Source organism: Heterodontus francisci, chromosome 24, assembly GCF_036365525.1.
Source record: "Heterodontus francisci isolate sHetFra1 chromosome 24, sHetFra1.hap1, whole genome shotgun sequence".
Classification (NCBI taxonomy): domain Eukaryota; kingdom Metazoa; phylum Chordata; class Chondrichthyes; order Heterodontiformes; family Heterodontidae; genus Heterodontus; species Heterodontus francisci.
The window spans coordinates 60,046,834-60,074,770 of record NC_090394.1 but is presented as its reverse complement, the minus strand read 5'-3'; the positions used below and the strand labels follow the sequence as shown (position 1 = coordinate 60,074,770).

Below are 27,937 nucleotides of genomic sequence, written 5' to 3'. Positions count from 1 at the left end.
AAGACGCCGTCACGTCCTGCGCGGTGTGTAATGGGAAGTGTCCTGCGTTCTGTGTGCCGCGGTTGGTGTTTGAATGCTTTGGTTTGTCGCTGTATCTCTTGAAGTGGAAAGTGTCGGCTTTCTGTGGGGCTTTACCGAGGGCAGCGACCCGGCTTGTGTACAGAGAGGGGCAGATGGAGCGGTGCGCGCCTCGGGCCCTGCTCACACTGGCATTGCTGGCCGTAGCTGTAGCGGGAGACCTGGAGGCGGATGGAGGCTGGTGAGAGACGGAAACTACGCTTCTTCTTCCATTTATCTTTGAAGAAAGACTTACATTTATATAGCGCCTTTCACCACCTCAGGACGTCCCAAAGCACTTTACAGCCAATGAAGTATTTTTAAACTCGCTGTTGTAATGTAGGAAACGCTGCATCCAACTTTTGCAAACTCCCATAAACAGCAATGTCATAATGACCAGGAAATCTGTTTTTTTTAGTGATGTTGATTGTGGGATAAATATGGGCTAGGACACCGGGATAACCCTGCTCTTTGATAAAGCGCCAGGGGATCTTTTACGATCACTCAAGACAGCAGGCAGTTCCGGTTTAACATCTTATCTGAAAGACAGCGCCTCTGACTGTGCAGCATTCCCCCAGTACTGCGCTGGAGTATCAGACTTGATTATGTGCTTGACCCTGATCTGATCGAACAACACCATATCCTCTCCATCACCAAACCGTCCACTTCCACCTCAGTAGCATCCCTGTCCTGGTCCCTGCCTCAGCTTATCTACTGCTAAAACCCTCATCCCTGCCATTTTTACCTCTAGATTTGACTATTTCAAGGCTCTCCTGACTGGCCCTCCCACCTTGTACCGTCTGTAAACTTGAGCTCATCCAAAACACTGTTGTCCCTATCATAACTCACACCAAGTCCTGTTCACGCATCACCCCTGTGCTCACTGGCCTACATTGGCTCTTGATCTGGAGTGCCTCAATTTTTAAAATTCTCATCCTTGTCTTCAAATATCTCCATGATCTCGCCCCTCCTGATCTAAAAGGAAGGATGTACTTGAATTAGAAACAGTACAGTGAAGCTTCCTGAGATCTGAGGGTCGTCTGATGAGAGGCTGAGTAAATTGGGGCTATATTCTTTGGAGGTTAGAAGATGAAGAACTGCAGTTATGAAAATAGATTCGAGCAGAGAAGGCTGAGAGGTGATTTGATAGAGGTATTCAAAATCATGAGGGGTCTGCACAGAGTAGATAGAAAGAAACTGTTCTCGCTCGTGAAAGGATTGAGAATGAGAGGGCACAGATTTGAAGTATTTGGTCAGAGAAGCAAAAATGGCATGAGGAAACCTTTTTCAAGCAGCGAGTGGTTAAGGTCTGGAATGCACTGCCTGAGAATGTGGTGGAGACAGTTTCAATTGAAGCATTCAAAAAGGAATTAGACGTATATGAAAGGGAAGAATGTGCAGGGTTGTGGGGAGAAGGTGGGGAATGGAACTGAGGGAATTGCTCTTTCAGAGAACCAGTGTGGATACGTTGGGCCGAATGGCCTCCTGCTGCACTGTAACGATTCTGTGATTTTCCATATCTTCAGAACCTCCTCTTGGCGAAGGTAGACATAGATGGCGAGGTTCATCTTTGCCTCCAATGTGCTAGTCAGCCTTTGGCTGTATTTGAAGAGAGTATTTGAGGATCTAGATCTCAAACCCTAGACTACGATCATGGTTTACTGGGCAGCGGTGATCCCTGCGCTCTTATATGCTTCAGAGACTTGGAGAACCTACAGCAGGCACCACAAAGGACTGGAGAAGTACCACCAGAGATGCCTCCCTAAGATCCTCCAAATCTGGTGGCAAGAAAGGCAGTCCAACAGCAGCATCCTCTCCCAAACCAATCTTCCCAGCATTGGGGCGCTAATCACCCAAAACCAGCTCCACTGGGCGGGACATTTCGTTCACATGTCTCACACCAGATTCCCAAAGCGGCTCTTTAACTCAGAAATTGGTCATGGCGGAGACTCCTGGGAGGACTGCAGAAACGCTTTAGAGATGTTCTCAAAACAATCCTGAAGAGATCAAACATCCCCGTCGACTCGTGGGAGTCCCAGGCTCATGACCATCCTAGATGGAGAAAGCTCAATTGGAAAGGCATCGTACACCTCGAGGGACTTTGTTGGGAACGTGTGGAGGTGAAATCGAGGCATTGGAGGGAGCGCACAAACCTCCAAAATACTCATCTATCTGATCCTTCAAGCACCACCTGCCCCTCGTGGCAGAGTCTGCAGATCACATTGGACTATCAGCCATCTCAGAACCCGTCGAACAGGAGTGGAAACAAGTCATCTTCGATCCTGAGGGACTGCCAAAGCAAAAGACCCCAGAGGGTTGTGGATGCTCTGTAATTGAATATATTCACGGCTGGGATAGATAGATTTTTGATCTCTCAGGGAGTGGAGAGATATGGGGAGCAGGCAGGAAAGTGGAGTTGAGGCAGAAGATCAGCCGTGATCATATTGAATGGCAGAACAGGCTTGAGTGGCCGTATGGTCTACTCCTGCACCTAGTTCTTAGCAAGGTCCATCTAAGCATAGCACTGCCAAATAGACCATTGACATCCGCCACGACCCACTGCCCTGCCCCCCCCCCCAATATTGTTCAACCCTCTGGAAGTGCAGAGAAATTCAGGTCAATTTAGGTAACACTTTCCAACAACTTGCATTTATATAGTACCTTTAGCGTAGGTGGGTTTTAAAGAGGGTTTAAAGGAGAAGGGCGATGCAGAGGTTTAGGGGGGTATTTCCAGAGTGTGGGGCCGAGGTAGTCAAAGTTGCGACTACCATTTGTTGGTGAAAGGAGGGGATCCACAAGAGGCCAGAGAAAGAGGAAGCACCTGGAGAGGGGCTGGAGGGCGGGCATTTCTGGAGCTGGAGAAGGTTTGAATGAACTGATATTTATGGAAGATGGGAGGCTCAACAGTGGATTTTTTTTTTATGGAAATGATGGCAGTTTTGAAAGGATGTAGGATAGTAGGTGAGGAGACAGAACCATTTACAATTACAGCTAGCATGGGGGCTGGGAAGGAAGTTTAGTGGGAATGGATTAATGCAGCAGATGGTGGAGAGGACATGAGCAGTCAACTTAGATAATGTACCCAAGTCTCTGGGGTGGAACGTGAACCTACAGCCTGTGGTATTATCTCTTTCTACATTAATACTAACAAAGCTGAAGAGCAAGCATAAAGATTTTGAACACAGAGCTTTAATGGAGACCTGTTGTTTCAGCTTACACATGCTAACTAACTGCAAGAGAACTGAATCATAGAACCATAGAAAAGTTATGGCACAGAATGAGGCCATTCAGCCCATTGTGTCTGCGCCAGCTGAAAAAACTAGCCATCCAATCTAATTCCACCTTCCAGCTCCTCTTCCGCAGCCTTGCAGGTTACAGCAGTTCAGGTGCAGGTCCAGGTACATTTTAAAAGAGTTGAGGGTTTCTGCCTGCACCACTGTTCCAGGCAGTGAATTCCAGATACCCATCACCCTCTGGGTGGAAAGGTTTTCCCTCATGTCCCCTCTAATTCTTCTCCAATCATCTTAAATCTGTGCCTCCTGGTAATTGACCTCTCTGCTAGGGGAGGCAGGTCCTTACTGTCTATCTAGGCCCCTCATAATTTTGTACACCTCAATTAAGTCACCCCTCAGCCTCCTCTGTTCTAAGGAAAACAACCCTAGCTGATCCAATCTTTCCTCATAGCTGCAACCTTCAAGCCCTGGCAACATTCTTGTAAATCTCCTCTATACTCTCTCCAGAGCAATTATGTCCTTCCTGTAATGTGGTGACCAGAACTGTACGCAGTACTCGAGCAGTGGCCTAACCAGTGTTTTATACAGTTCCAGCAATGACATCCCTACTTTTGCATTCTGTGATATTATGTGATATTGCATCACTTCCTGTGATGACATACATAACATATATTTAAATGATTATATTTAACATACTGATAAATACACTATCACAGCACAACCTAACTCCGAGGCAGGAGTGCTACCACTGAGCCAAGGATGCAAGGAATGTCAGGTTAAAATTAGAAAAGGCTCTCAGTACAGCAAGGAAACTTCCTCCTCTGCACATTTTTCATTTACGCATCAATATAAATGTATTACATTTGTATTTTCTGCGATTCCACCTACAGCCACCTACTGTGAATATAGCAGACAAGTCTCCAGGAGCTGTCTTTTATGATAGGTTCTGCAAATATCGAATGCTTCGCTCTCATAGTTTGCAACATTATCTGAACTACTTGATTGAATTACTGCCTATAATTTATTGCCAGTTGTCTGTTATGTGATTACATAATAAATACCACAGACATGCTGCTAACAGATCTTCACCATTAAGACAGACCAGTTAGCTTGATGTCATATAGTTTTGGGTTTGATGTCACAATCTGTTAGCTCCTGACCCAGTCTCTTAATTATATAATAGTAAGCCAAATTTTGATTTATGTCATGATTGGAGTTATATAGCCGGCAAACACGTGGTTACATCCTGCTTACTAATATGGTAACTTTTCATATTTAACAATTTGCCATTGTAATTCTTTTTAAATCATATGTTGTATAAATACAATAGGCAAGTTTGAATTTATTGTGATAATTTATTTTAGTGTACTGTAGTTGTAGAGTGAACTTTAAAACTTATGAAGTAGTTTTCACCTCTGCAGAAGATGTCTGTTACTTTGAAATGGCCATTAAAATAATTTGCAGGTAGGAATTATCAGCAAGTGTAACCCTAGCAGTTGTGTATTTTGATTAGTGTCTTGAAGTTATTTCAGATGTTTGAACTGCTCTGTTGTTGTGATTGAAGGCTTGCAAACACTGGTATTACTCATGTCTGTTCAGTTTCAGAAACAAACTGTTTTGGTTCCCTTCTGAACTGTCAATTTTAAAGATGATTTTTTTTGCAGTACCTGTGAGTCACAGTGCTAGAAATATGGCCTGGTGCTGTGGCTGTTTATTATATAATAGTGCTTTGGAAACCTTGCCTGTGGCATTTCAGGAAACTGAATTGATTATAGGAAAATAGTCCCAGTCCCCAAGGCTGAATAAATTCTACACATACAGTTCTGTAAAATAACAAATATATTCAGTGTCGGTGAACATTTGGCACTGAGTTTAAGTGGCCCAAATTTAGTTTTGTCATTCAGATGTCACTTGGAAATCACTCACAGTTTGAGGTTCTTGAGTTATCTAATGAAAGAAAGAAAAATGTACATTTGCAATCATGTCCTGAGGATGTTCTAAAGTGCTTCACAGTCAATGAATTACTTTTGAAGTCATTGTTATTTTATAGTTAAGCCCAAATTACATAACAGCCTTTAGGGGAATCTGTTGCCACTTTACTGTTTCGAATGTTTTAATCATGTTTGCAAATTGCAGTGTCCAATAACTTGTAACCAACATTTCTGCACCTCCTTTTTGCAGGCAGACAGACCACTCCATGCAGATGGTTGGTAAAGGGCCCTGCAGTGTGGAAGTGAGAGACTCTTTGACTTATTCTGAATTTCTTCACCGGTATGTTTTTGTAGCTAAGCTCAGCATACCTCCCAGTCCCCTTCCCGCTTGGAGCTTGAAGTGCATCTCATCTGAGCATGGCCCATTGCCAAATCTCTTTCACCTGCTTCAGGCATCGCCATCTTTTTGACTCAGAATTCGCTGAAAACTTATGCCGGAGTAGTGGCGCATCTCTGGTGTACGCCATTATTCTAATGCAGATGTTCCAGGAAATTATGGCATGACTTGTGCCACTCCATATGATTTCTTGGAACTTGTGCACAATTGCCACTTGCTGAAAACCAATTGAAAGCAATTATTGTAACTCTGTCCCCATTGAAACTTGCTGTGATCACGAATTTGCCACATTCTTCATGCAACTGTCATTTAAACTGAAAATTAATGGCACTGGAGACCTGGCAGTAGAGTGATTTATGGACTCATTTTTGAGGAAGCTTTATTTCCCAAAGACTGAAAATCTTAGTGGAGCTCCACACAGGCCACATACAAACTTTTGCCTCTGGATCCATATTAGCATGCAATTATAAATCTAAGCAATCTAGAGGCCGAATTTTTCCCTTGATCAGTACAGACCTGTCGACTTGGCAGGTAGCCTGATGCTTCGTGACATATATTCACAACTCCTGACCCCATGAATCCAAACAAATCCCTGATCACAAACAGTCATTTTTATTACAGCGGCCACTTAAAAGCTGTCCTTGAAGTGGCTGTAGCCATTTGTTACACGACCTGACATGCTAACCTGAAATTACAAGTCCACACAAAAAAATAATAGTTTTTATTAATCAGGAGTTGAGGCATTGGTTCAACCAAGATCCTCAAAGTAGAAAAATTATTAGAAATCTTATTATAATACTTTTCAGATATTAGGGCTAGTCTGATGCGCCATTAGTGACGGGATCAATACATTGGCCATTGACCATGTCACTTCTGATTCACTGCTATGCGCGCTGTGACATATTCCAATTAGTTCTCCGGAGAATTTGGCATAAATTTGCCACTGGAGGATCAGGGTGCACAACAATCTAACTTCAGCAGTCGTTGCCAACATTGCCATTGCATTGAATGTTTGCTCTCTGATGACTCAGGAAATGTTCAGACATTGATCCTAAAGGTGCCAAGGGCGGGGATTTGAAGTAATGAGAGCCATTTTTATATGTGAAATGGGTGAAAGAGCCGCGTGGGGTCCAGGGGCTATTTGTAGTTCTGTTTCTCATTTCCTAGGATTCTCATACTTGAATTTTGTGGCCTATAGGTTTGAAAATGGTTGTTCTTGGCATTGCCTCTTCATTAATGGGCAAAGCTTTAATGAGAAGACCAAGCTCAATTAATATTAACAACTTTTTTTTTAAAAAGGCAAGTTAATGGGAGCATGGATTTAAACTTTTATGTGCTCCTCACATTTAGCAGCCAATGAAGACAAAATATTTGGATGTTCCAAACCTAAAGTAAAATGTAAGATGTCCTTGTTTTACAGGTATGCATATACTAAGCCAGTGATTATCCGAGGAATCTCACAGAATGAGGTGAATGACCTTTAATTTACTGTTTTCTGTCCAAACTTAATTGAGTGAGAAGCAATCTTGGGGCAGCTTGAAGTACTCGAGTATATATCAACTTTGATAGATGTGTGCATATGTGTTCAAAGCCAGTAAGTGTGCAGAATATATGCTCTAACAATCACTTAGAATTGTAGAATGATACAACAAAAAGGAGGCCATTTGGCTCACCATGCCTGTGCTGGCTTTTTGGTAGAGCTATCCAATTAATCCCACTCCTCTCTTCTTTCCCCATAGCCACGTAAATATTTTCCATTCAAATATTTATCCAATTCTCTTTTGAAAGATTCACCACTCTTTCAAGCAATGCATTTCAGATCATCATAACTTGATGTGTTGAAAAAAGTTTCCTTATGTTGCCTCTTGTTCCTTTGCCAATTACCTTAAATCTGTGTCCTGTGGTTATGGACCCACCATCCACTGGAAACAGTTTCTCCTTATTTACTCTGTTAAAACCATTCATTATTTTGAACACCGCTATCAAATCTCCTAACCGTCTCTTGCTATAAGGACTGCAACCCCAGCTTTTCCAGTCTCTCTATGTACCTGAAGTCAAAAGTAACATTCACGCCACTCAAGTGCTAGGCAATGACCATCTCCAACAAGAGAGAATCTAACCATCTTCCCCTTGGTCTTCAATAGCATTACCATCGCTGAATCCCCCAATATCAACATGCTGGGGGTCTCCATTGACCAGAAACTGAACTGGACCAGCCACATAAATGCTGTGACTACAAGAGCAGGTCAGAGGCTAGGAATTCTGTGGCGAGTAACTCACCTCCTGTCTCCCCAATGCCTGTCCACCATCTACAAGGCACAAGTCAGGAGTGTGGTGGAATATTCTCCACTTGCCTGGAGCGTGCAGCTCCAACAACACTCAAGAAGCTCAACACCATCCAGGACAAAGAAACCCGCTGGATTGGCACCCCATCCACCACCTTCAACATTCACTCCCTCCACCACCGATGCACAGTGGCAGCAGTGTGTACCATTTATAAGATACACTGCAGCAACTCACCAAGGCTCCTTCGACAGCACCTTCCAAATCCCCGACCGCTACCACCTAAAAGGACAAGGGCAGCAGATGCATGGAAACACTGCCACCTGAAAGTTCCCCTCCAAGTTCCCCTCAGAGTGAAGTCACTTTCAACAGTGAGAGCAGGGAAACAGAGAGCCACTGGGGTCAGTATTCAGGTAAGCTTTTAATTTAATTTAATTGAAATCAGATGTAGAGTAAGACTTGATCGATTTATTAGTATATAAATTAAAAACTAAAGCGGATTAAAAAACTAAAGACCAGTCAGAAATTTAAAAAACAAATTAAAATCTAATTAAATAAAATAGAGATGCAGGGCCAGGCGATGTGTTGTACTTGCATGATGTGGGAGCTGGTGGACCCATTGTGGTTCCTAATGACCACATCTGTAGCAAGTGTTGGTTGCTCGAGGAACTCCAGCTCAGAGTTGATGAGCTGGTGTCTGAGCTTCGAACACTGACACATCAAGGAAGGGGAAAGTTATCTGGACAGTGTGTTTCAGGAGACAGTCACACCCCTTAGATTAACTACCTTGAATTCAGCCAGTGGTCAGGGACAGGAGGGTGTGACTATGAGTGAGGCAGGTAGAGGGATCCAGGAGGTAGTGTTTTAGGAGCCTCTGTCCTTGTCCAGCAGGTTCGAGATTCTTGCTCCTTGTGTGGACGAGAGCAGGGACTGTAGGGAGGATGAGCAAACCGATCATAGCACCATGGTACAGGGAGCCATTCTAGTGGGGGGAGAAAAGAGAAATGTAGTTGTAATCGGGGATAGTATAGTTAGGTGCATAGACACTGTTCTCTGTGGCCCAGATCAAGAGTCCCGAAGGCTGTGTTGCCTACCTGGTGCCTGGGTTCAGGATATCTCATCTGGGCTGTAGAGGAACTTGGAGTGGGAGGGGAAAGATCCAGTTGTCGTGGTCCATGTAGGTACCAATGATATAGGTAGAACGAGGTAGAGGTTCTGCTGAGGGAATATGAGCAGCTAGGGGCTAAATTAAAAAGCAGAACCAAAAAGGTGGTAATTTCCGGATTGCTACCTGAGCCACAAGTAAATTGGCAAAGGGTCAATAAGATTAAAGAGGTAAATGCATGGCTCAAAGATTGGTGTGGGAAAAATGGGTTCGAATTCGTGGGACATTGGCACCAGTACTGGGGAAGGAGGGAGCTGTTCCGATGGGTTGGGCTCCACCTGAATCATGCTGGGACCAGAGTCCTGGCATAACTAGGGCTGTAGATAGGGCTTTAAACTAAATAGTGTGGGGTGGGGGGGAGGGTTCAGTTGCATGGAAAATTAGGAAGTTAAAGGAAAAGGTAGGAGTGCAGGTTAGTGATGAGGCTGATTGTTACCAGAAAATAAAAGGAAGGGCAGAAAGTGAACGTCATATTGCACCAAGGAATCGTACCAGAGTAGGGAAATTTGATAATGGAACAAACTTAAAGGCTTTGTATCTGAATGCACGAAGCATTTGAAATAAAATAAATGAGTTAACAGCGCAAATAGAGATGAATGGGTATGATTTAGTGGTGATTACTGAGACATAGTTGCAGGGAAACCAGGTTTGGGAATTGAATATCCAAGGGTACTCAGTATTTCAGAAGGATAGGCAGGAAGGAAAAGGAAGTGGTGTAGCTTTGTTAGTAAAGGAAGAGATCAGTGCTGTAGTGAGAAACGATATAGGCACTGGAGATCAAGACATAGAATCAGTCTAGGTAGAAATATGAAATAGCAAGGGAAAGAAGACCCTGGTGGCAGTAATTTACAGGTTCCCAAACAGTAGTTCCGCAGTGGGGCGCAGTATAAACCAGGAAATACTGGGGGCTTGTAAGAAAGGTACGGCAATAATCATGGGTGATTTTAAGATGTATATAGACTGGATTAATCAAATTGGCAAGGATAGCCTCGAGGGAGAGTTCATTGAATGTATTAGAAATTGTTTTTTGGAACAATATGTTGTGGAACGAACCAGGGAGCAGACTATTCTAGATTTGGTATTGTGTAATGAGGTGGGATTAATTAATGATCTCATAGTTAAGGATCCTCTAGGGAAGAGTGATCATAGCATGCTAAAATTTTAAATTCAGTCTGAGGGCGAGAAACTGGAGTCCCACACTAGCGTTCTGGAGTTAAAGAAAGGTAATTACATAGGCATGAGGACAGATTTGGCTCTAGTGGACTGGGTAGGAAGACTAAAAGGTAGGACAGTTGATGAGCAGTGGCAGATGTTTAAGGAGATATTCAAATATATTCCAGAGAGGAAGAAAGATTCTAAGAGGGGGAAAAAACATCCATGGCTAAGCAAGGAAGTTAAGGATAACAAAGACAAAAACTAAGGCATACCATATTGCAAAGGCCAGTGGCAGGCTGAAAGATTGGGAAACTTTTAAAGATCAATAAAGAGTTACTAAAAAAGTAATAAGAGCAAAGGTAAATTATGAAAGAAAACTAGTGCAAAATATAAAAACGGATAGCAAAAGCTTCTAAAAGTATATAAAAGAGAAGAGGGTAGCTAAAGTGAATGTTGGTCCTTTGGAGGATGAGACTGGGGAGTTAATAGAGGGGAACACAGAAATGGCGGGGACACTATATCAGTATTTTGCCTCAGTTTTCACGGTAGAGGACACTAGTACCATCCCAATAGTAACAGGTAATGCAGAGGTTATGGAAAGGGAGGAACATAGAACAATCATCATCACTAGGGAAAAAGTACTGAGCAAACAATTGGGATTGAAGGCAGACAAGTCCCCAAGGCCTGATGGCCTACATCCTAGGATCTTAAAGGAAGTGGCAGTGGAGATAGTGAAGTTTAGAAGAATGAGAGGGGATCTAATTGAGGTATATAAGATGATTAAGGGGATTGACAAAGTAGACATAGAGAGGATGTTTCCTCTGGTGGGGCAATCTAGAACGAGAGGCCATAGTTTTAGGATAAGGGGTAGCAGATTTAAAACAGAGATGAGGAGAAATTACTTCTCTCAAAGGGTTGTGAATCTGTGGAATTCACTACCCCAGAGTGAGTGGATGCCGGGACATTGGGTAAATTTAAGGCGGAGGTAGACAGATTTTTAATTAGAAATGGTTTGAAGGGTTATGGAGCATAGGCAGGAAAGTGGAGTTGAGGCCAAGATGAGATCAGCCATGATCGTATTGAATGGCAGAGCAGGTTTGAGGGGCTGAATTGCCTACTCCTGCTCCTAGTTCTTATGTTAAAGTTCCCTGGATGCGGGAAAGGTTCCAGTGGATTGGAAAAAAGCTAATATTATTCAAAAAGGTAGGGAGGCAGAAAGTAGGAAACTATAGACCAGTTAGTTTACCATCTGTCATTGGGAAATTGTTAGAATCCATCATTAAGGAAGCAATAACAGGACATTTAGAAAGTCAAACGCAATCCATCAGAGTCAGCATGGTTTTATAAAGGGTAAATCGTGTTTGCCTAATTTGCTAGAGTTCTTCGAAGCTGTAACAAGCAAAGTGGATAATGGGGATCCTGTAGATGTTGTATATCTGGACTTCCAGAAGGCATTTAATAAGGTGCCGTACAAAAGATTAATACAAGTTAGGATCACATGGGCTTGGGGCAATTTATTAGCTTGGATAGAGGATTGGCTAACCAACAGAAAACAGAGAGTCGGGATAAATGGGTCTTTTTCTGGTTGGCAAGACTTAACTAGTGGGGTGCCACAGGGTTCAGTCCTCGGGGCCCCAACTATTTACAATCTATATTAATGACTTGGATGCAGGGATAGAAGGTATTATAGCCAAATTTGCAGATGACACTAAAATAGGTGGGATAGTAAGTAAAGAAATAAGAAATTTACAAATGGATATGGATAGGTTATGTGAATGGGCCAAAATTTGGCAGATGGAGTTTAATGTGGATAAGTGTGAGGTTATCCATTTTGGTTGGAAGAATAGAAAGGCAGATTATTATCTAAATGGAGAGAAATTTCAGAGTGCTTCGGTGCAGAGGGATCTGGGTGTCCTCGTTCACAGAATCACAGAAAACTAGTATGCAGGTACAGCAGGTAATAAGGAAGGCAAATGGAATTTTGGCTTTTATTGTTAAAGGAATAGAGTATAAAAGTAGGGAAGTGTTGCTGCAACTGTGCAAGGCATTAGTGAGATCACACCTGGAGTATTGCATACAGTTTTGGTCCTCTTACTTGAAGAGGGATGTAATAGCATTGGAGGCAGTTTAGAGGAGGTTCACTAGATTGATTCCGGAGATGAGGGGTTTGTCTTATGAAGAGAGATCGAGCAGTTTAGGTCTTTACTCTCGAGTTTAGAAGAATGAGAGGAGATTTAATTGAGGTATATAAGATGATTAAGGGGCTTGACAAAGTAGACATAGAGAGGACGTTTCCTCTTGTGGGGCAATCTAGAACAAGAGGTCATAGTTTTAGGATAAGGGGTAGCAGATTTAAACACAGATGAGGAGAAATTGCTTCTCTCAAAAGGTCGTGAGTCTGGAATTCATTACCCTAGAGTGCTGTGGAGGCCGGGACATTGAGTAAATTTAAGGAGGAGTTAGATTTTTAATTAGTAATGGGTTGAAGGGTTATGGAGAACGGGCAGGAAAGTGGAGTTGAGGCCGAGATGAGATCAGCCATGATCATATTGAATGGCGGAGCAGGCTTGAGGGGCTGAATTGCCTACTCCTGCTCCTAGTTCTTATGTTCTAAGCCACCATCCTGACTTAGAACTATATCGCTGTCCCTTCACCATCGCTTAGTCAAAACCCTTCCTAACAGCACTGTTGATGGACCTACACCCCAGGGACTGCAGCGATTTAAGAAGGCAACTCACCAGCATCTTCTCGAGGGCAATTAGGGATGGGCTATGAATGCTGGCCTAGCCAGCGACACCCATATCCTAAGAACAAATTTTTTTTTTAAAAGTCACTCATCCCTGGTACCATATTAATAATTCTCTTCTATACCCTCTTTAAGGTCTTGACATGCTTCCTTATGTCTGGTGCCCAGAATTGAACAGAGTTTTCCAGCTGAGGGTTAACCAGTGTTTTATAAAGTACTTCTGGTACCTTGCCAGGCAGATGGGATGAAAATCTCCCCTTTGGGGAATTCAATGATCTACTGGGTTTGAATATCATTCTTTCAGATTACGGGGCTTTTTGGAACCCATTCAAGCATGCTGTTCCCTCTTTTATGTTGTCTAAAGTGAAGTGAGTTTGATAGGTCAGTGTGGTATCTGGTGGGTCTGAATTAAACTGCTGTCCTGTTCAGCATTGACCCAGCAATTGAGAGTTTTCAGTAGAAATGTCACACTGATAGCTTAATTAATAAGTAATGGCTACCTCTCAACATTAGGCTTCTTATCAGTGTGGTCAGCCTGTGCTGGTTAAGTGTACTATACAACTTGCTGCAGGACTTTGGCTCATAAATTGGAGATTTAATTAAAACAAATGGACACGTGTTGAACATCCTAATCAAACTGCACAGCAAGACGAGACAAAAGAAACTGTATTTGTGTAGCGCCAATATCTTAGAAATACCCCAAAGCACTTAACCTACTGGAAATTATTTTTGAAGTACAGTCACGATTATGTAATGAATGTGGCAGCATTTTGTGTATGATCAGTTAATCTGTTCTTGGTGGTGTTGGCTGAGGGATGAATGTTGACTGGGACATGCTAAGGGATCTTTAACATATATCTGAATTTCTGGAACCAGCAAGAACAGGAGCAACTCTCCATTGCTCTCCTGCCAGTGAAGACGGTGCAGTCTTGTAGGGTTGGCTACTCTGAAACACCAAAGACAGTTTTTTTGTGTTTTCAAGAAAATGGTCTACAGTTTGTTTTCTGGGACTTATTCAAGACGCAGTCAAAGCCAGCCCAGTACATCAGCCACCTGCTGACTGTTGCTGTGCCAAACAAAAACATACATAATTGTAGACTGCTGTTGAGTGGAAGTACTGGATACCAGGGCTGTAATTTAATCTCGTGCTCAAGTTTTAATCTCGTACTCAAGCTTCAGTCATGTGGTTCATGATATAATTTGCACTCATAAATTATAGTCTTATTATTCACTCCCAAGCCAATCCATTATTCTACATATCATGTGATGTCGAAATATGAGGATGTCATTACCAAGTCAACAGCAGTTATTAGTGTCAGATACCATGAATGGAAACAGTGAAATGCCAAACCCTCTCTGAAAGCTGTACTGCGACATGGCATTGTGCATGTTTATATCTTGCAGAAATTCCAGGCTCTCTGTTCCAAGCAAAGTCTCCTGCAGGAATTTGGAAATCGGCTGGTGAGACTGAGCACAGCAAACACTTACTCCTATCAGAAAGGTACACATGCTCTTGGTAAACACATTCCATACCCTTTTGTAGGCTATATATAATTCTAACCTTGCAGCCTTATAGTTTCTCCAGTGAGTTAATTCAATGTATTCTGCTTCCATCTGTCTTTTTTTTTATCTATAGAAGTTTTTGGCCCATTATGCTTGCGTTAGCTCTTCGCTAAAGCAATCTCAAACCAATCTCACTGTCCCACTCTCTCCCTATAACCTTGTATGTTCCTCTGCTTCGAATAGTTATCCAATTTTTCTTTGAAACAACATATAGTGGTCTCTGTTTAAAAAAAAAAATGCTGTTGGTCATTTTTATGATTTTTTTTATCTGCCTGTATTTTCAGAGGTTTATGCATTTGAACCCCAAAGTATCTCTTCACCCACACCCTTCAGCACTTTTCCGTTTAGTATATACTGTCATTCCTCGTTTTTCCTTCCAAACTGTATTACCGCATTCTTTGACAAATCCTCTACTATTGTGTTATCAACAAATTTTGAGCTTGTACTCCCTGTGCCCAAGTCTAAATTGTGTATGTATAAATATTTGTATACACTGAGATGCTAAATGCCTGTCATAATCTGTCCTGTGATGTATTCTTCTTTTCCTCTGCTTTCCCCACCAATCACATACATGAATTCCCCAATACAAGGTGCGAGAAAGTGACCTCTTTGTTGCCCTGCCAGTGCTCTGGAAGATACTGCAAAGTTTGAGAATAGTGTTATTTGGTTCTCTGTCCTTTCAGAGTCTTCCTGGATTACCTGATTTTTTTTTTCACTGGCACACTCATTGGGATAGCTTTTGTCAGTAGAGACCATTGTCTGACTGAACTTATTGAAAGTGTGTGCAAAACACCATGGCCAGAACAATTATTTGTTGCTTTTCCTGGGTTCCATCAGCTAATCGGCCTCACATTCCTGTCTGGCTGCTATACCATATGGGTCCATTAGGACGCCCGAATAAGTGTTTCAGCTACGAGAATGTAAACAGAAATATCTAGCCGAGACTATGTTCTACTATTTTCTTCTCTTAACTCACTGCCCCCAAAATGCAAGCAATATTGTAAGTGTAAAAAATTGAGGATCAGTAGAATATGTGCAATTGTCATGAAAATCACCATAAACCCAAGCGAAAGCACACGCTGTCCTCTGGAACTGATCTTTCTGTATGCTGGCATGTCTGGAACTAAATAGTTTTCCTTCTCTTTCTCACAGTCGATGTTCCTTTTAAAGAATATGTTGAGCACATGATGAAGCCTCAGTCTTTGGATTCTTTGGGTAGTGGTAAGCTTTTCTTTGATCATGTAACTCTGACTAAAACATTATTGATTCCAAAGGCGTCCCTTCGTACATGCTAAGACCAAGAAAGATACAGAGGAAGCAACAAACAAAGGAATAATAATGGGTCAAAAGATAGTGTCCTCAAAGCTTTCTGTTCAAACGACAGGTTCTTGCACTTTGACTCAGATCATATTTTGAAATTGATACGTCATGTCAGTGCCAGTTCCAGAATTTGGTTCAAACTTGGGACATTTAATGAATCAGTAACAAAAGAGAGTTCACATCTGATACCATAAGAATTTGCCTCAAAATTCACATTTAACTAGACCATTTCAAATGAAGACGTAAATAGGCCAAAATGTTTATTTTTGTATCATAGTGGGCCACACTCAACTTGTGGCCTGGTTACCTGCTTTCAAGCCTGCATCATTACTGCCCTGTTCTGATCGACAGGAGTCAAAATGAAAGTGACCTGAGCTGAGCCCCCTTCCAATTTCTTTTATTATGTGGGGGGTAGTAGTGGGGGGGGGGGGGGGGGTCACTTGAGATCCCCAAGACAATGTAGCAAAGATCAGAAAGTTATTGGCATGGGGGAACTGAAACTGTATTCCAGTGCTAAAGATATTGGCCCGGATCCTGTGGACCCAATAACGACGAAGGCTGAGACTTTTGGGGCTGTTGAGGGCCGCAACAGTACCACAACTTCTGGCGATTGTACTTGCACCGAAAACTGGAACTTGCGGTGCGCCTCAGAGGGCTCTGGCAGAGCGCACGCTGATGGTTCTGCCGGGCCGGTTTCCAAAGGCGTAGGTATCTGTACATCGTGATTTTGAGCTGATTGCCCAGAAGTTACACATGTTTACACAAAGGCATAGAGCCTGCCCTGCAGCACGTTTAAATGCAGAGCGACAGAAGTGTTGGAACACTGCCGGTCCTCCAGCTCCCCCGGCACATCTGGTCCCCACCCGGCTCCCCCATAGTATTACACTGAAATACAGTAGGTATAGTTTTATATAAGTCTTTGTTTTGCTGAACCAGCAGGGATTATATTAGCTAAATCATTAGGAGCTGTTTTGAGAAAAGAAGACTGGCTTGTCTACGAACGTTCCAAAGCTTCGTTTAAACCTGCTGGTTAAGAAATAGGAGCAGGAGTAGGCCATTTGGCCCTTCGAGCCTGCTTTGCCATTCAATAAGATCATGGCGAACCAATCACAACTCCACCTTCCTGCACTATCCCCATATCCGTTAATTCCCACAGTATCCAAAATCTATCAATCTGTCTTGAATATACTCCATGAACAAGCATCTGCAGCTCTCTAGGGTAGAGAATTCCAGATATTCACAACCCTTTGAGTGAAAATATTTCTCCACATTTCAGTCCTAAATAGTTGATCCTTTTATCTGAGAGTGTGACACCTAGTTCCAGACTCCCCAGGCAGTGGAAACATCCTCCCAACATCTACCCTGTCAAGCCCCTTAAGAATTTTGTATGTTCTAATTAGATCACCTCTCATTCTTCTAAATGCCAGGGAATATACGCCTAGTAAACTCAATCCCATAGGACAATCCCCTCATGCTAGGAATCAAACTAGTATATTGTTGCATTACCTCTGCGACATGTATATCCTCCCTTAGGTAAGGAGACCAAAACTGTAACCAGTATGCCAGGTGTGGTCTCACCAAGGTATTATATAATTGTAATAAGACTTCCTTACTCATACTCCAATCCCTTTATAATACAGGCTAACATGCCATTTGCTTTCTTAATTGCTTGCTGATCTGCATCTTATCTTTCTGTTAGTTTGGCCATCTCTTTGGAGAGAGGATCCCAGTTCTTCAATTCTGTTCAGGTCATTAGACATACAGGCAGAAAGGTACATTAGGTAAAAAGACTTCTACTGGCAAAAAAAACCTAAATTCAATGTTTTTATCCTTCTCCCTTTCCAGTACAGTAGAATCTATAAAGCTTATTTTGCTGAAACATGATAGTCCCAGCTGTTACTTGAGGCACTTTTCACATTCAATGATTAATGGTAAAAATATCAGGGTCCAAATGGGATTGTTCTTTTTTTGTTTCTTTTTAAAACTGCTTCCGTTAATGGAGTGTTAAACCATTAAAATCATTGAAAAAATTTAGCTGTCATTAAGCTGAACACAGACCTCAAGGGGCGTGTTTTCAGCTCACGATAGCAAAAGGGGGCATGGCTTCACTGGCAGTGCGCTGCACTGGAACCCCACCCTTCTTGTCCTGGCGGGAGGCCCTGCTGCAGGAAGAACAGGAACAAAGAACAAAGATAATTACAGCACAGGAACAGGCCCTTCGGCCCTCCAAGCCTGCGCCGATCCAGATCCTCTCTCTAAACATGTCGCCTATTTTCTAAAGAACAAAGATAATTACAGCACAGGAACAGGCCCAGGAAGTTCTCCCTGCAACGGCAAACCAGATAATTTCATATTTTTTTGGGCAGTCAACAGCGTAAGCCACAGCTTCACTGCTGTCAGGAAGAGCCAGGCCAATGTTAATTGAACTATATGACTGTGTTCCCCCCAAAACCTCTTATCGTAAGCCACTGAGATGAACATACAGTTACAGTGGGACAGAAGTGAGTGCAGTGATCGAGGGCTGCGAACATGAGCTGTTTAAATAGAATTTGTGATGTTTCCTGTTCGAACAGATACATTCTACTTCTTTGGCGATAACAATTATACAGAATGGGACTCGCTCTTCAGAACATACATCCAGCCTCCATACCAGCTACCTGGGACCACAGGAGCTTACAGCTTTGGGATAGCAGGTTAGTCTATAGCTTCCGCACTGCTAAGTTTGAACAGGACAAACCCATTGCCAATAGATCACTTTTATGGCTTGTGTAATATTGCATATGTACAAGTCAAAGATACACTTAATATCTTTGCCAGTACAGATGGATATGGCTAGCAGAGAACGTCTTAGACGGAATAGTAAATCTGGATATCGTTTATATTCGACTGACTTCAAATTCGTTCCAGTTTGAAATGTTGAGACATTCACAGGCCCAAACCACCATGAATGATAGCAGCAAGGCTTTGCACTTGAAGTTGGTAGTAATAGTTGCAACAAAGCCTTGGGGATCAAACCAATGGTGAAGAGGGAGTAAGGTCGCTGGATCAGACCAATTGTGGGCGCAAGAACAGTGAGACCACAGGGTCTGAGCCATTAGCTACAGGAAAACTAAGGTCTGGGCTGGCAACAAGAGCAGTAATGCAGCAAGACAAGTCCTAGGCGCAACTGTCCTCAGCTGCTTCATCAATGACCTTCCGTCCATCCTAAGGTCAGAAGTGGGGATGTTCGCTGATGATTGCACAGTGGTCAGTACCTTTCGTGACTCCTCAGATACTGAGAGTCCATGCCCACATGCAGCAAGACCTGGACAACATTCAGGCTTGAGCTGATAAGTGGCAAGTAACATTCGTACCACACCAGTGTCAGGCAATGACCATCTCCAACAAAAGAGAATCTAATCATTTCCCCTTGACATTCAATGGTATTACCATTGCTGAATCCCACCATCAACATCGTGGGGGTTACCACTGACCAGAAACTTAACTGGACCAACCATATAAATACTGTGGCTACAAGAGCATATCAGAGGTTGGGAACTCTGTGGTGAGTAACTCACCTTCTGACTCCCCAAAGCCTGTCCACCATCTACAAGGCACAAGTCAGGATGTGATAGAATACTCTCCACTTGCCTTGATGAGTACACTTCAACAACACTCAAGTTCAACACCATCGAGGACAAAACAGCTCACTTGATTGGTACCCCATTCACCACTTTCAACAGTCACTCCCTCCACCACTGGCGCACAGTGGCAGCAGTGTGTACCATCTACAAGATGCACTGCAGCAACTCACCAAGGCTCCTTCGAATGCACCTTCCAAAACATGACCTCTACCACCTAGAAGGACAAGAGCAGCAGATGCATGGGAACACCACCACCTGCAAGTTCCCCTCCAAGTCACACATCATCCTGACTTAGATCTCTGTCACCGTTCCTTCACTTGCTGGGTCAAAAACCTGGAACTCCCTTCTGAACAGCACTGTTGGTGTACCTACACCACATGGACTGCAGCAATTCAAAAACGTAGCTCACCACCATCTTCTCGAGGGCAATTAGGGATGGGCAACAAATGCTGGTCTTGCCAACGATGCTCTCATCCCATGAAAAAATAAAAGAAAAAGATAATGTTGGGAAAGAGATCAAGCAGCTTGATCTCAAAGCCAAGTGTGCCCGACAATGAAACCTTAATTGAAGCAGGGATATGCACAAAATTGGAGCATGCTCAGTAGACATTTTTCAGTCTTTTGCTAATCTTTTGGCCATGTAACTGATGATAGGCAACATTACAAGGACTGGTTGAAGCAAGAACTGAATGGTCTACCAGACAGTTCCAGCCTGCTTTAACCTCTGGTAGTAGTTTTGTCTGGGATACCACATACACTGAAGGCCAATCTTTGCTATGTAAACAGGGAAGTGTAGTGGAGACTTGGAGCCTCCAAAAAGAGAGGATGGGAAAATCAAGAGGGTAGAATTCCCTAAGGCTACTCTTGCTGACCTGGTAGTTGGTTTGGTCGAAACCTGGGAAGCAGGTTGCTTGTGTGCATGCAGCTGATGTGTGGTAACCAAGGAGTCACTGAGTCAAAATGTCTATTAAGGAGGGAGTCTCCTTGTGACAAAAAAGTGGTGAAACTTTAATCTGGGAGAGGTCTAATTATGAGTATGATTTGCTGTGTCAGTCCTAACCTCTATTAAAGGACGAATATCCTGGGAATGGTATTCAGTAGTATTCTGTAGTCTCTACTAAGCATATCTATAAAGGGTATGAAGAAAGCACTTTAAAATCTATACCATTGGAGTCCGCATGCATGATCTTGTTGATGAACTTGTTCTCATCCTCTTGTTCTTTATTCCATTCCAAATTATATACGGAGAAATTAAAATGTGTTTTTTTTTTGGCGGGATGGCTTGGCTTTTAGGTGCAGGTACAGGAGTGCCATTCCACTGGCATGGAGCAGGATATTCTGAAGTTATATATGGGCGAAAGGTGAGAGAATTTCACTCTTCACTAGAGTTCAGTACCTGCAGAAGCAGAATCATCATAAACATTATTAGGAATAGAATCATCTGGCAAAGGAGGACATTCAGACCATTGTACCTGTGTCGGCTCTTTGAACGAACTATCAAGTTAGGTTCCAGTTTTTCCCCATAGCCCAGCAAATATTTCCTTTTCAAGTATACAATTTCCTTTTGAAAGTTAATATTGAGTCTTCCTCCACCGCCCTTTCAGACTGCACCTTTAGACCCTTAACAACGCTTTAGGAGACCGGTGACATGCGATTTATTGCAGAGAAGTGTGCGGTGATGCATTTTAAGAGGTGAAAAACAAGGATTGGGATTATGCACTCAATGTAAAGATGCTGAAAGGTGTGAAGGAACAGAGAGACCTAGAGGTTCAAATGTATAGTTTCTTGAAAGTGCCTGTACAGGTATATGAAGCCATAAAAAAGGCGAATGGCCTTAGATGTAGAGCACAACAGCAAAGAAGTTATAATAAATTTGTACACGGGGAGCAGTGGAGGCAGAGATGCCTGCAGCTTTTCAGACAAAATTTTAAAGTAGAGGAAGATACAGAGCTTTGGAGATAAATTGGGGCAATGGGGTTAGTTTTAGTTCGCTTTATCATAGCACTGGCACATAATGGGACAGTTTATCTGGTGTGCTGCAAATTTCTATGGTTCTAACTTGTTTTCAAAGACCAATAAAATCTTTCAAATGGAAGGAATTCACTAATTGTAAAGCCATTTGTTTGTTAGCTCTGTACAGCTAGTTCCACTCAAACAATGCACCATGAGAAATGATTACTCAACTTTGCACCTGTATGCTGATTGTATAATTAGTGTAGAATCAGGCAATACATATTAAAGAAAAAAAATTTTGAACAGCTATCTGAGTGTGTACCACTTGCCTGGAGTTTAAACTCATAGAATCATTTTTTAATTCTTTGTCTCATGGAATCATTTTTTTAATTCTGTGGCTTTCTAGTTTCTCCTCCCCATCCCCAGTTCTTTTGCCTTCCACATAGTCCTTGCTGTTCAATCATGTGAGCTGATACAATCCTGAAGAGAATGTTGTGGTTAATCATGGAGTTAGAGAGCTGTCAATAAATAGTCAAGGTGTGGCTTTATTCTCAAGTATTTAACTGACAATTGCATGTCCAGAATTTTTTTTAAATTGTTGAAATTTGCCAGTAATGCATCATATAAAGCTGAGTTGTGTCTTGTTGCCACATCATTTAATATTGGTTTATGACTAAGACTAAAATCACATCCTATATTGTCTGTCTGATGGGGGTTTCTATGATTATGTTCAGCCACTTTACCTGCATGGTGTAAATCTATGTTGTATCTATTCCACTGCTGTTAATGGCTTCTATTGTATCAAACAAGGATATATTGTCATGTTTGACCAATAATTGTATGTACTACATGGCCTGCTAATCACTGTGATAGTGTTTAAGGCTCAGACACGTTTCCAAGCTTCTGCTCCCAGCATCCTTACTACTTATTCAAAGGGTTTGACAACCTATGTTGGGAGGCAGTTGGCCAATGGGCTAATAAGACATCCATCTTGTATTGATCAGTTTTTGTGATTTAAACTAGTGGATGAAATAGACACTGCAGCAAATTTCAGTAAGTTATACTGATAGAAGATATGTGATTTTGTTCTTCAGAAAGTTGTACACCTTAGACCTCCTGTTACTGAAATGTACCTGAACACTAATTTATACTCAAGTTCTGGGTCAATTTATTTGTTCTAATTACTACTTAAATATTTTGGATAGCGCTGGTTTCTTTACCCACCAGAAAAAACACCAGAATTTCACCCAAACAGGACTACTCTCTCATGGATGTTTGACATGTATCCATATTTATCGGAAATGGACAAACCCATGGAGTGCACCATACACCCAGGAGAGGTGAGCTAAAACAATGTACATTTTATACCATGCACATATGAACAATTAGCAAGGATGACAACAAAAACTTGTATATATAATGGAGCCTTTAATGTAGAAAAACATTGCAAAGCAAAACACCTACAGAGGTTTAAGGGGGGGTAAAAAAACAGACGCTGATTCAAATAAGGAGATATTGAGAGGGGTGACCAAGGTGCATTCTAATAAAGATCTTAAAGGAGGAAAGGGAAGGAATTTGAGTATGGGGCTTGGGAAAGAATTGGGTGGGGTTATGTTTCCAGTCAAATATCCTCTCAAAATGCACCTTCGAGGCATACTTTATGGATTATGGACCATTTGGATGAGATACCAGATTTCACTGATTTCAGTACTTGAAGTTTCACATCTCTGCTATACTGTATCCTGTAGTGCACTGGGCCTAAAGCCCACCTCATTTATAGTGTGCCATGTTTTACCTGTTTTGAGAACTTTTCCATGTTAGTTGAAATTTGTTCTTCCTTTTGTAGGTGCTGTATTTTCCAGATCGCTGGTGGCATGCGACCCTTAATATCGACACCAGTGTCTTCATTTCCACATTTTTAGGATGAACTCAGAGAACTCAAGAAAATTCATCTTTTTCTTTCAACCCTTCCTGTGTCTACACTGAATTGAGACCATAAGCCACCTTCCAATGCAACTGCCCTAAATAGGCATAGCAAAGGACAGGAAAAAAGCCATTGCAGTCCAACTGTCTGGGATGTGTTCATGGCATCAATATGGTTAGGAAGGAGCTTTTTGTAACCAAATATTGCTAAGTCTCTGCTCCCCTTCCCCTTTTTTTTTGGGGGGTGGTGGGGGGGCAGATGGGGTAGGAGGAGAAAGAGCTTGGATAAAATTTCCAGTGGTCTGTGTTGTGAGCAAGTCAAATCCTTTGACCACTGTAGACCACTATTTGAAGCAAAGTTGCTATAATTGAACATAAAGGTCACCATCTTAAGATATGTCATTGACTGAATGAAGAAAATACCAGTCCTCCTTTGACAGCATCTTCCAAAACAGTGACTTCTTCCACCGAGAAGGACAAGGACAGCAGGCACATGGGAACACCGCCAAGCTCCCCTCTAAGTTGCACACCATCCTGACTTGGAAATAATCACCGTTCTTTCACTATCGCTGGATCAAAATCCTGGCACTCACTCCCTAACTGCACTGGGTGTACCAACACCAGATGGACTAGAGCGGTTGAAGAAAGCAGCTCACCAATTAAGGCTGGGCAAGAAATGCTGGCGTTGCCAGTGAGGTCCACATCTCATGAAAGAATAAAACAAAGTCACTATGAATATTCGATTACTATTTCAATGCAGGAATACAAAATGGTAAACCAGCAGTATCTAAACTATGGCCTACAAGCTCTGCTGTTGCCTCCCACAAAACCATGAGTAATTACTGCTAGCTGTGTACATGGTAACTAAAAGATTCCCACTGGCATTAGAGTTGTTGCAAATATTATGCTGTCTCCTAATTGATATTTCCTGGGAGCATTTCCTTTGACTTGAAGGAATGAAATGTGTACTTGTTGTGAAGGTGGGGCACCTGGTAGGATCCATTATAGGGAAGCATTTAAAATAAGACATTAAAAAAAAACTTTCAACCAGCAACAGGGTAACAGCATTACCCTGATAATGTACTTAAATTAACGAGCAGCTGTTCTGGTGCATTGTGCATTTCTTAATGTTGAATCACTTGTATTGTGCCTTTTAACTAAATTATTAAAAATGACCTAAGTATCAAATTTTCAGCTATCCAAAGCTTGTCCCCTTGATCATATTCCAGAGCAAGCAACTACATGACCCACCAAATCAAAAAAAGTTGGCTGGCGTAAACAGTTGTAACATACACAATATTTATCTGCCTGACAAGTGCCTGGGTATCTATAATTCATCAAATCAGTCATTACAGTAATTGCTAGAAAAATCATATCTACATCAAGGAGTCATTTACCAATTCTAAGTGCAACTGAAGGGAGTACAGCTTAGAGCTAAGATTACATCACTAGCACCTGTTCTGACCCAAACCTGCTTTGACATTGACTCCTGTATAGGAGTGGGGAAAAAAATGACTGCATATTCTGTTTACAAGTTAATACCTTGTTCCAGCAAGGATCAAAATTAACAGTGCTCAACAACTGTGAAATGGTGAATTATAGAAAGGTTACAGCACAGAAAGAGGCCATTCAGCCCATTGTGTCTGCGCCGGCTGAAAAAAAAACTAGCTGTCCATTCTAATCCCATCTTCTGGCACCTGGTCTGTAGCCTAGCAGGTTACAGTGCTTCAGTTCTGGTGGGGGGGGGGGGTTTATATCTCTCACTGTATTTGTGATCCCACTTTACACACATGCTTAAAAAAAAAACTTGTATATTTTGTACAAATTTTGTGTAACTGTTTTGTGATCCTAATTGTTTACAAACCCACAATGATGTATGGTAACTGCAAGTCCTGCAGCCTGGACCAAACAGCAGTGATGTGTACACATACAAGATGTTTCGATGCATAGTTTGGCTTTTTATAACAATGTCAAGTGTCGGATGTCTACCTGATATGCTATAGTTATTTTACATGAAGATAGATTAACTTGAAAGCTGAGGCCTTTGGGATAAAGTGTAATCATCACACCATTGTCATTGCAATAATTTATTTCGTAGGATCTACTCATTTATTTTACAAGTGAGCAACCTCGACAAAAAGTTAATGAATTTTCTGCACCACATACTACTTTTACAGCCTTCACATGTACTATTACAACATAGCTTCCCCTTCCAACACAAAAGTAAAGATGATTTACAGATTAACTGAGGTAAGTATGGACCAGTCAAAGAACATATGTCTGAAAACTGTCAACTGTTCAAAATGTTTCCCTTACTTGTTGGTCTAAGACAATAACATTCAGTACTAATATTTGGTTAGCAGGATGGCAGGAAAAAATTTTTGCAGAGCTGGGCTCTTCAGTAATTAAATGTGAAAAAGTTCCATGACACTAACTGCTGCTTCTGCATTTCAGTGACACTAGGATGGGCACAATAGTGAACCAGCTATAATTGTGATGGAGCATGAAGCTGGTTCTTAGACATTTACATGATCAACAGTCACTCTCGAGAAAGATTGCAGGAAAAGTTAAGGATTGTAGTAAATTATTATGTAAATTGAATGTAAACATAGAAGCCTCTTCATTTGTAGCAAGTAGGGCTGAGAGACTCAGAGGAAGCTAAGAATTCCAAATCTATGGTATCTTAAAGTGGTGAGTGGGAAGATGGATTTTAGTCCTTTCTGTACAATTGTTTCTCAGTGGTGAAGTACCCCACAAATAACACTTCTGCAAGGTTTTCTAGCACCCTACTTCTAATATGGATGAGTAAAGTTGTGACTCTATTTCCAATTCATACAGATCAACATTTACCTGCATGATAGCACTCAAAACATCTGCCAAAACAGGTCTGCAGCAACATTTGGGCAATACACCTCAGCCTATAGACTATGTTGGAATTTCAGCAGCTTGGTCAATCATAGAAGGACAGAGTTCTTTCATAAAAACATTGATGAACAGGAAAAGATCATTCAGCCTGTCCCATGCAATTGTGCTAACTTATGTATCAGATTATATACACACTATCTTCCCCGCCCAAAACTGTGTCCCAACAAACCCAATGACAACAGTCAAAGAACCGAATTTAAATCCAATGTAGCTCCTAGATTGCTTCATGATTGAAGTTGGGAGTTGCCAGTCTTGGCTAGGAAGAAAACTGAAGAACATCTCCCCTCCAGATCACTCTTGCAGGCCTTAGTGAATGGGTTAGCTTTAGCAGAAGTCAGGGAGGTTATCTGCCTGCCTCCAACTGGGATCATGGGAGGGATGGAAGAGATTAAAGCACAGCATGAGGGAGTAACTTCAAGTACTTCCAAATACATTTTTCACACACAAGAAAAAAAGTCACAATATTAATACCTCTCATGGACATATAGAAGAAACCCCTGTTACTTTATTAGATTATATGGTTTTATTCCTAGTGAGATACTGAACAACAGTCAATCGACAATTTCTGGAATTCATTACCAAATGTAAAGCTTTCTAACAATTATGACTAATCAACACACTGTTAAATATTTACTCTTCAAGTCTTAGACATGGTATTAAATCCAATCCAGAATGAGAGAATAGTTTTCCCTCTCAGACAGCTAATTAGATAGAGGTCTCAAATCCACAGCAAAAGGTGACTTAAAATGTCTCATTCAGAAAGCTTAGAAGTCTAGGATACAACTCGTGAAACATATTTGGGCATGTTTGAATAGCTGCAACAGTAGAGCAATGCACTCAGTTTGGTCCATACTTGGCTGGGATTCACTCTAGATTCTTAAGCCAGCAATGTCACCTAGTTCTGGCCAAGTTCATAGAGTTATACAGGCCCTTCGTGTCTGTGCTGGCCATCAAGCACCGAACTATTCTAATCCAATTTTCCAGCACTTGACCCGTAGCCTTGTATGCTATGACATTTCAAGTGCTCATCTAAATGCTTCTTAAATGTTGTGAGGGTTCCTGCCTCTACCACCTCTTCAGGCAGTGCGTTCCAGAAGTTGTCTGAGGAATGCTAACCTCAGAAAGTGATCAGTAGTCAGGACAGCATTCAGAAAACTCAAGTTAGGTTGTCCTCCTTGATGTTGATGAATTAGGGTGGAGGGAGGTGGGTAAGAGGGATGAGTTTGGAGATTTATTTATAAAATAAAGTGAGACAGCCTGTTCTGGTTTGCAAAACATGCCTTTCTCTTGTATACAGCAATGCTGAATGAATAAATGAACAAGTCAGACCAGTCACATTCTTTGGCTGCAGAAGGATCACACAGAAATGACACTTTTTGAACTGACACTGGTGCAGTGGAGTATTCTCTGTACAGTTTAAGGTAAACAAGAGTAATTTGAGTTATACTTTAGATTGCATCCAAACGATCCTACATAGAGTATGAATTAGCTAGTGCAATGTGAACTGTGATTTTTTTTTTTTTAACAACTGTTTAATTCTTTTGTCTATTTAGTAAAGCATACGCAAAACACAAAGGAGTCCTTTCAGCTGCTTGGAAATCAATAGATAAAACATTTAATCTTCAAGGTAAAACTGAACAAAAATCATAAGAGTTGCAAGTCT

The 27,937-nt window shown here is 41.8% G+C and overlaps 1 protein-coding gene across 9 annotated transcripts; it reads left to right on the top strand.

Annotated features, from left to right (window-relative positions):
• The first annotated feature begins 17 nt into the window (after positions 1-17).
• On the top strand, positions 18-27,832 carry jmjd8 (jumonji domain containing 8). 9 transcript variants are annotated; one of them, XM_068056337.1, is made up of 9 exons: positions 18-259; positions 5,476-5,561; positions 7,039-7,087; positions 14,372-14,468; positions 15,683-15,751; positions 18,424-18,543; positions 20,767-20,834; positions 22,632-22,766; positions 23,273-27,832. In XM_068056337.1, exons 1-9 carry the CDS (start codon positions 74-76, stop codon positions 23,351-23,353), a joined length of 891 nt encoding a protein of 296 aa, XP_067912438.1. In that variant the 5' UTR covers positions 18-73; the 3' UTR covers positions 23,354-27,832. The 9 variants fall into 9 exon arrangements, with proteins under 9 accessions (XP_067912438.1, XP_067912441.1, XP_067912440.1 ...); XM_068056339.1 differs by having other exon boundaries at positions 76-259; positions 5,472-5,561; XM_068056341.1 differs by having other exon boundaries at positions 166-259; positions 5,472-5,523.
• The last annotated feature ends 105 nt before the right edge of the window (positions 27,833-27,937 follow it).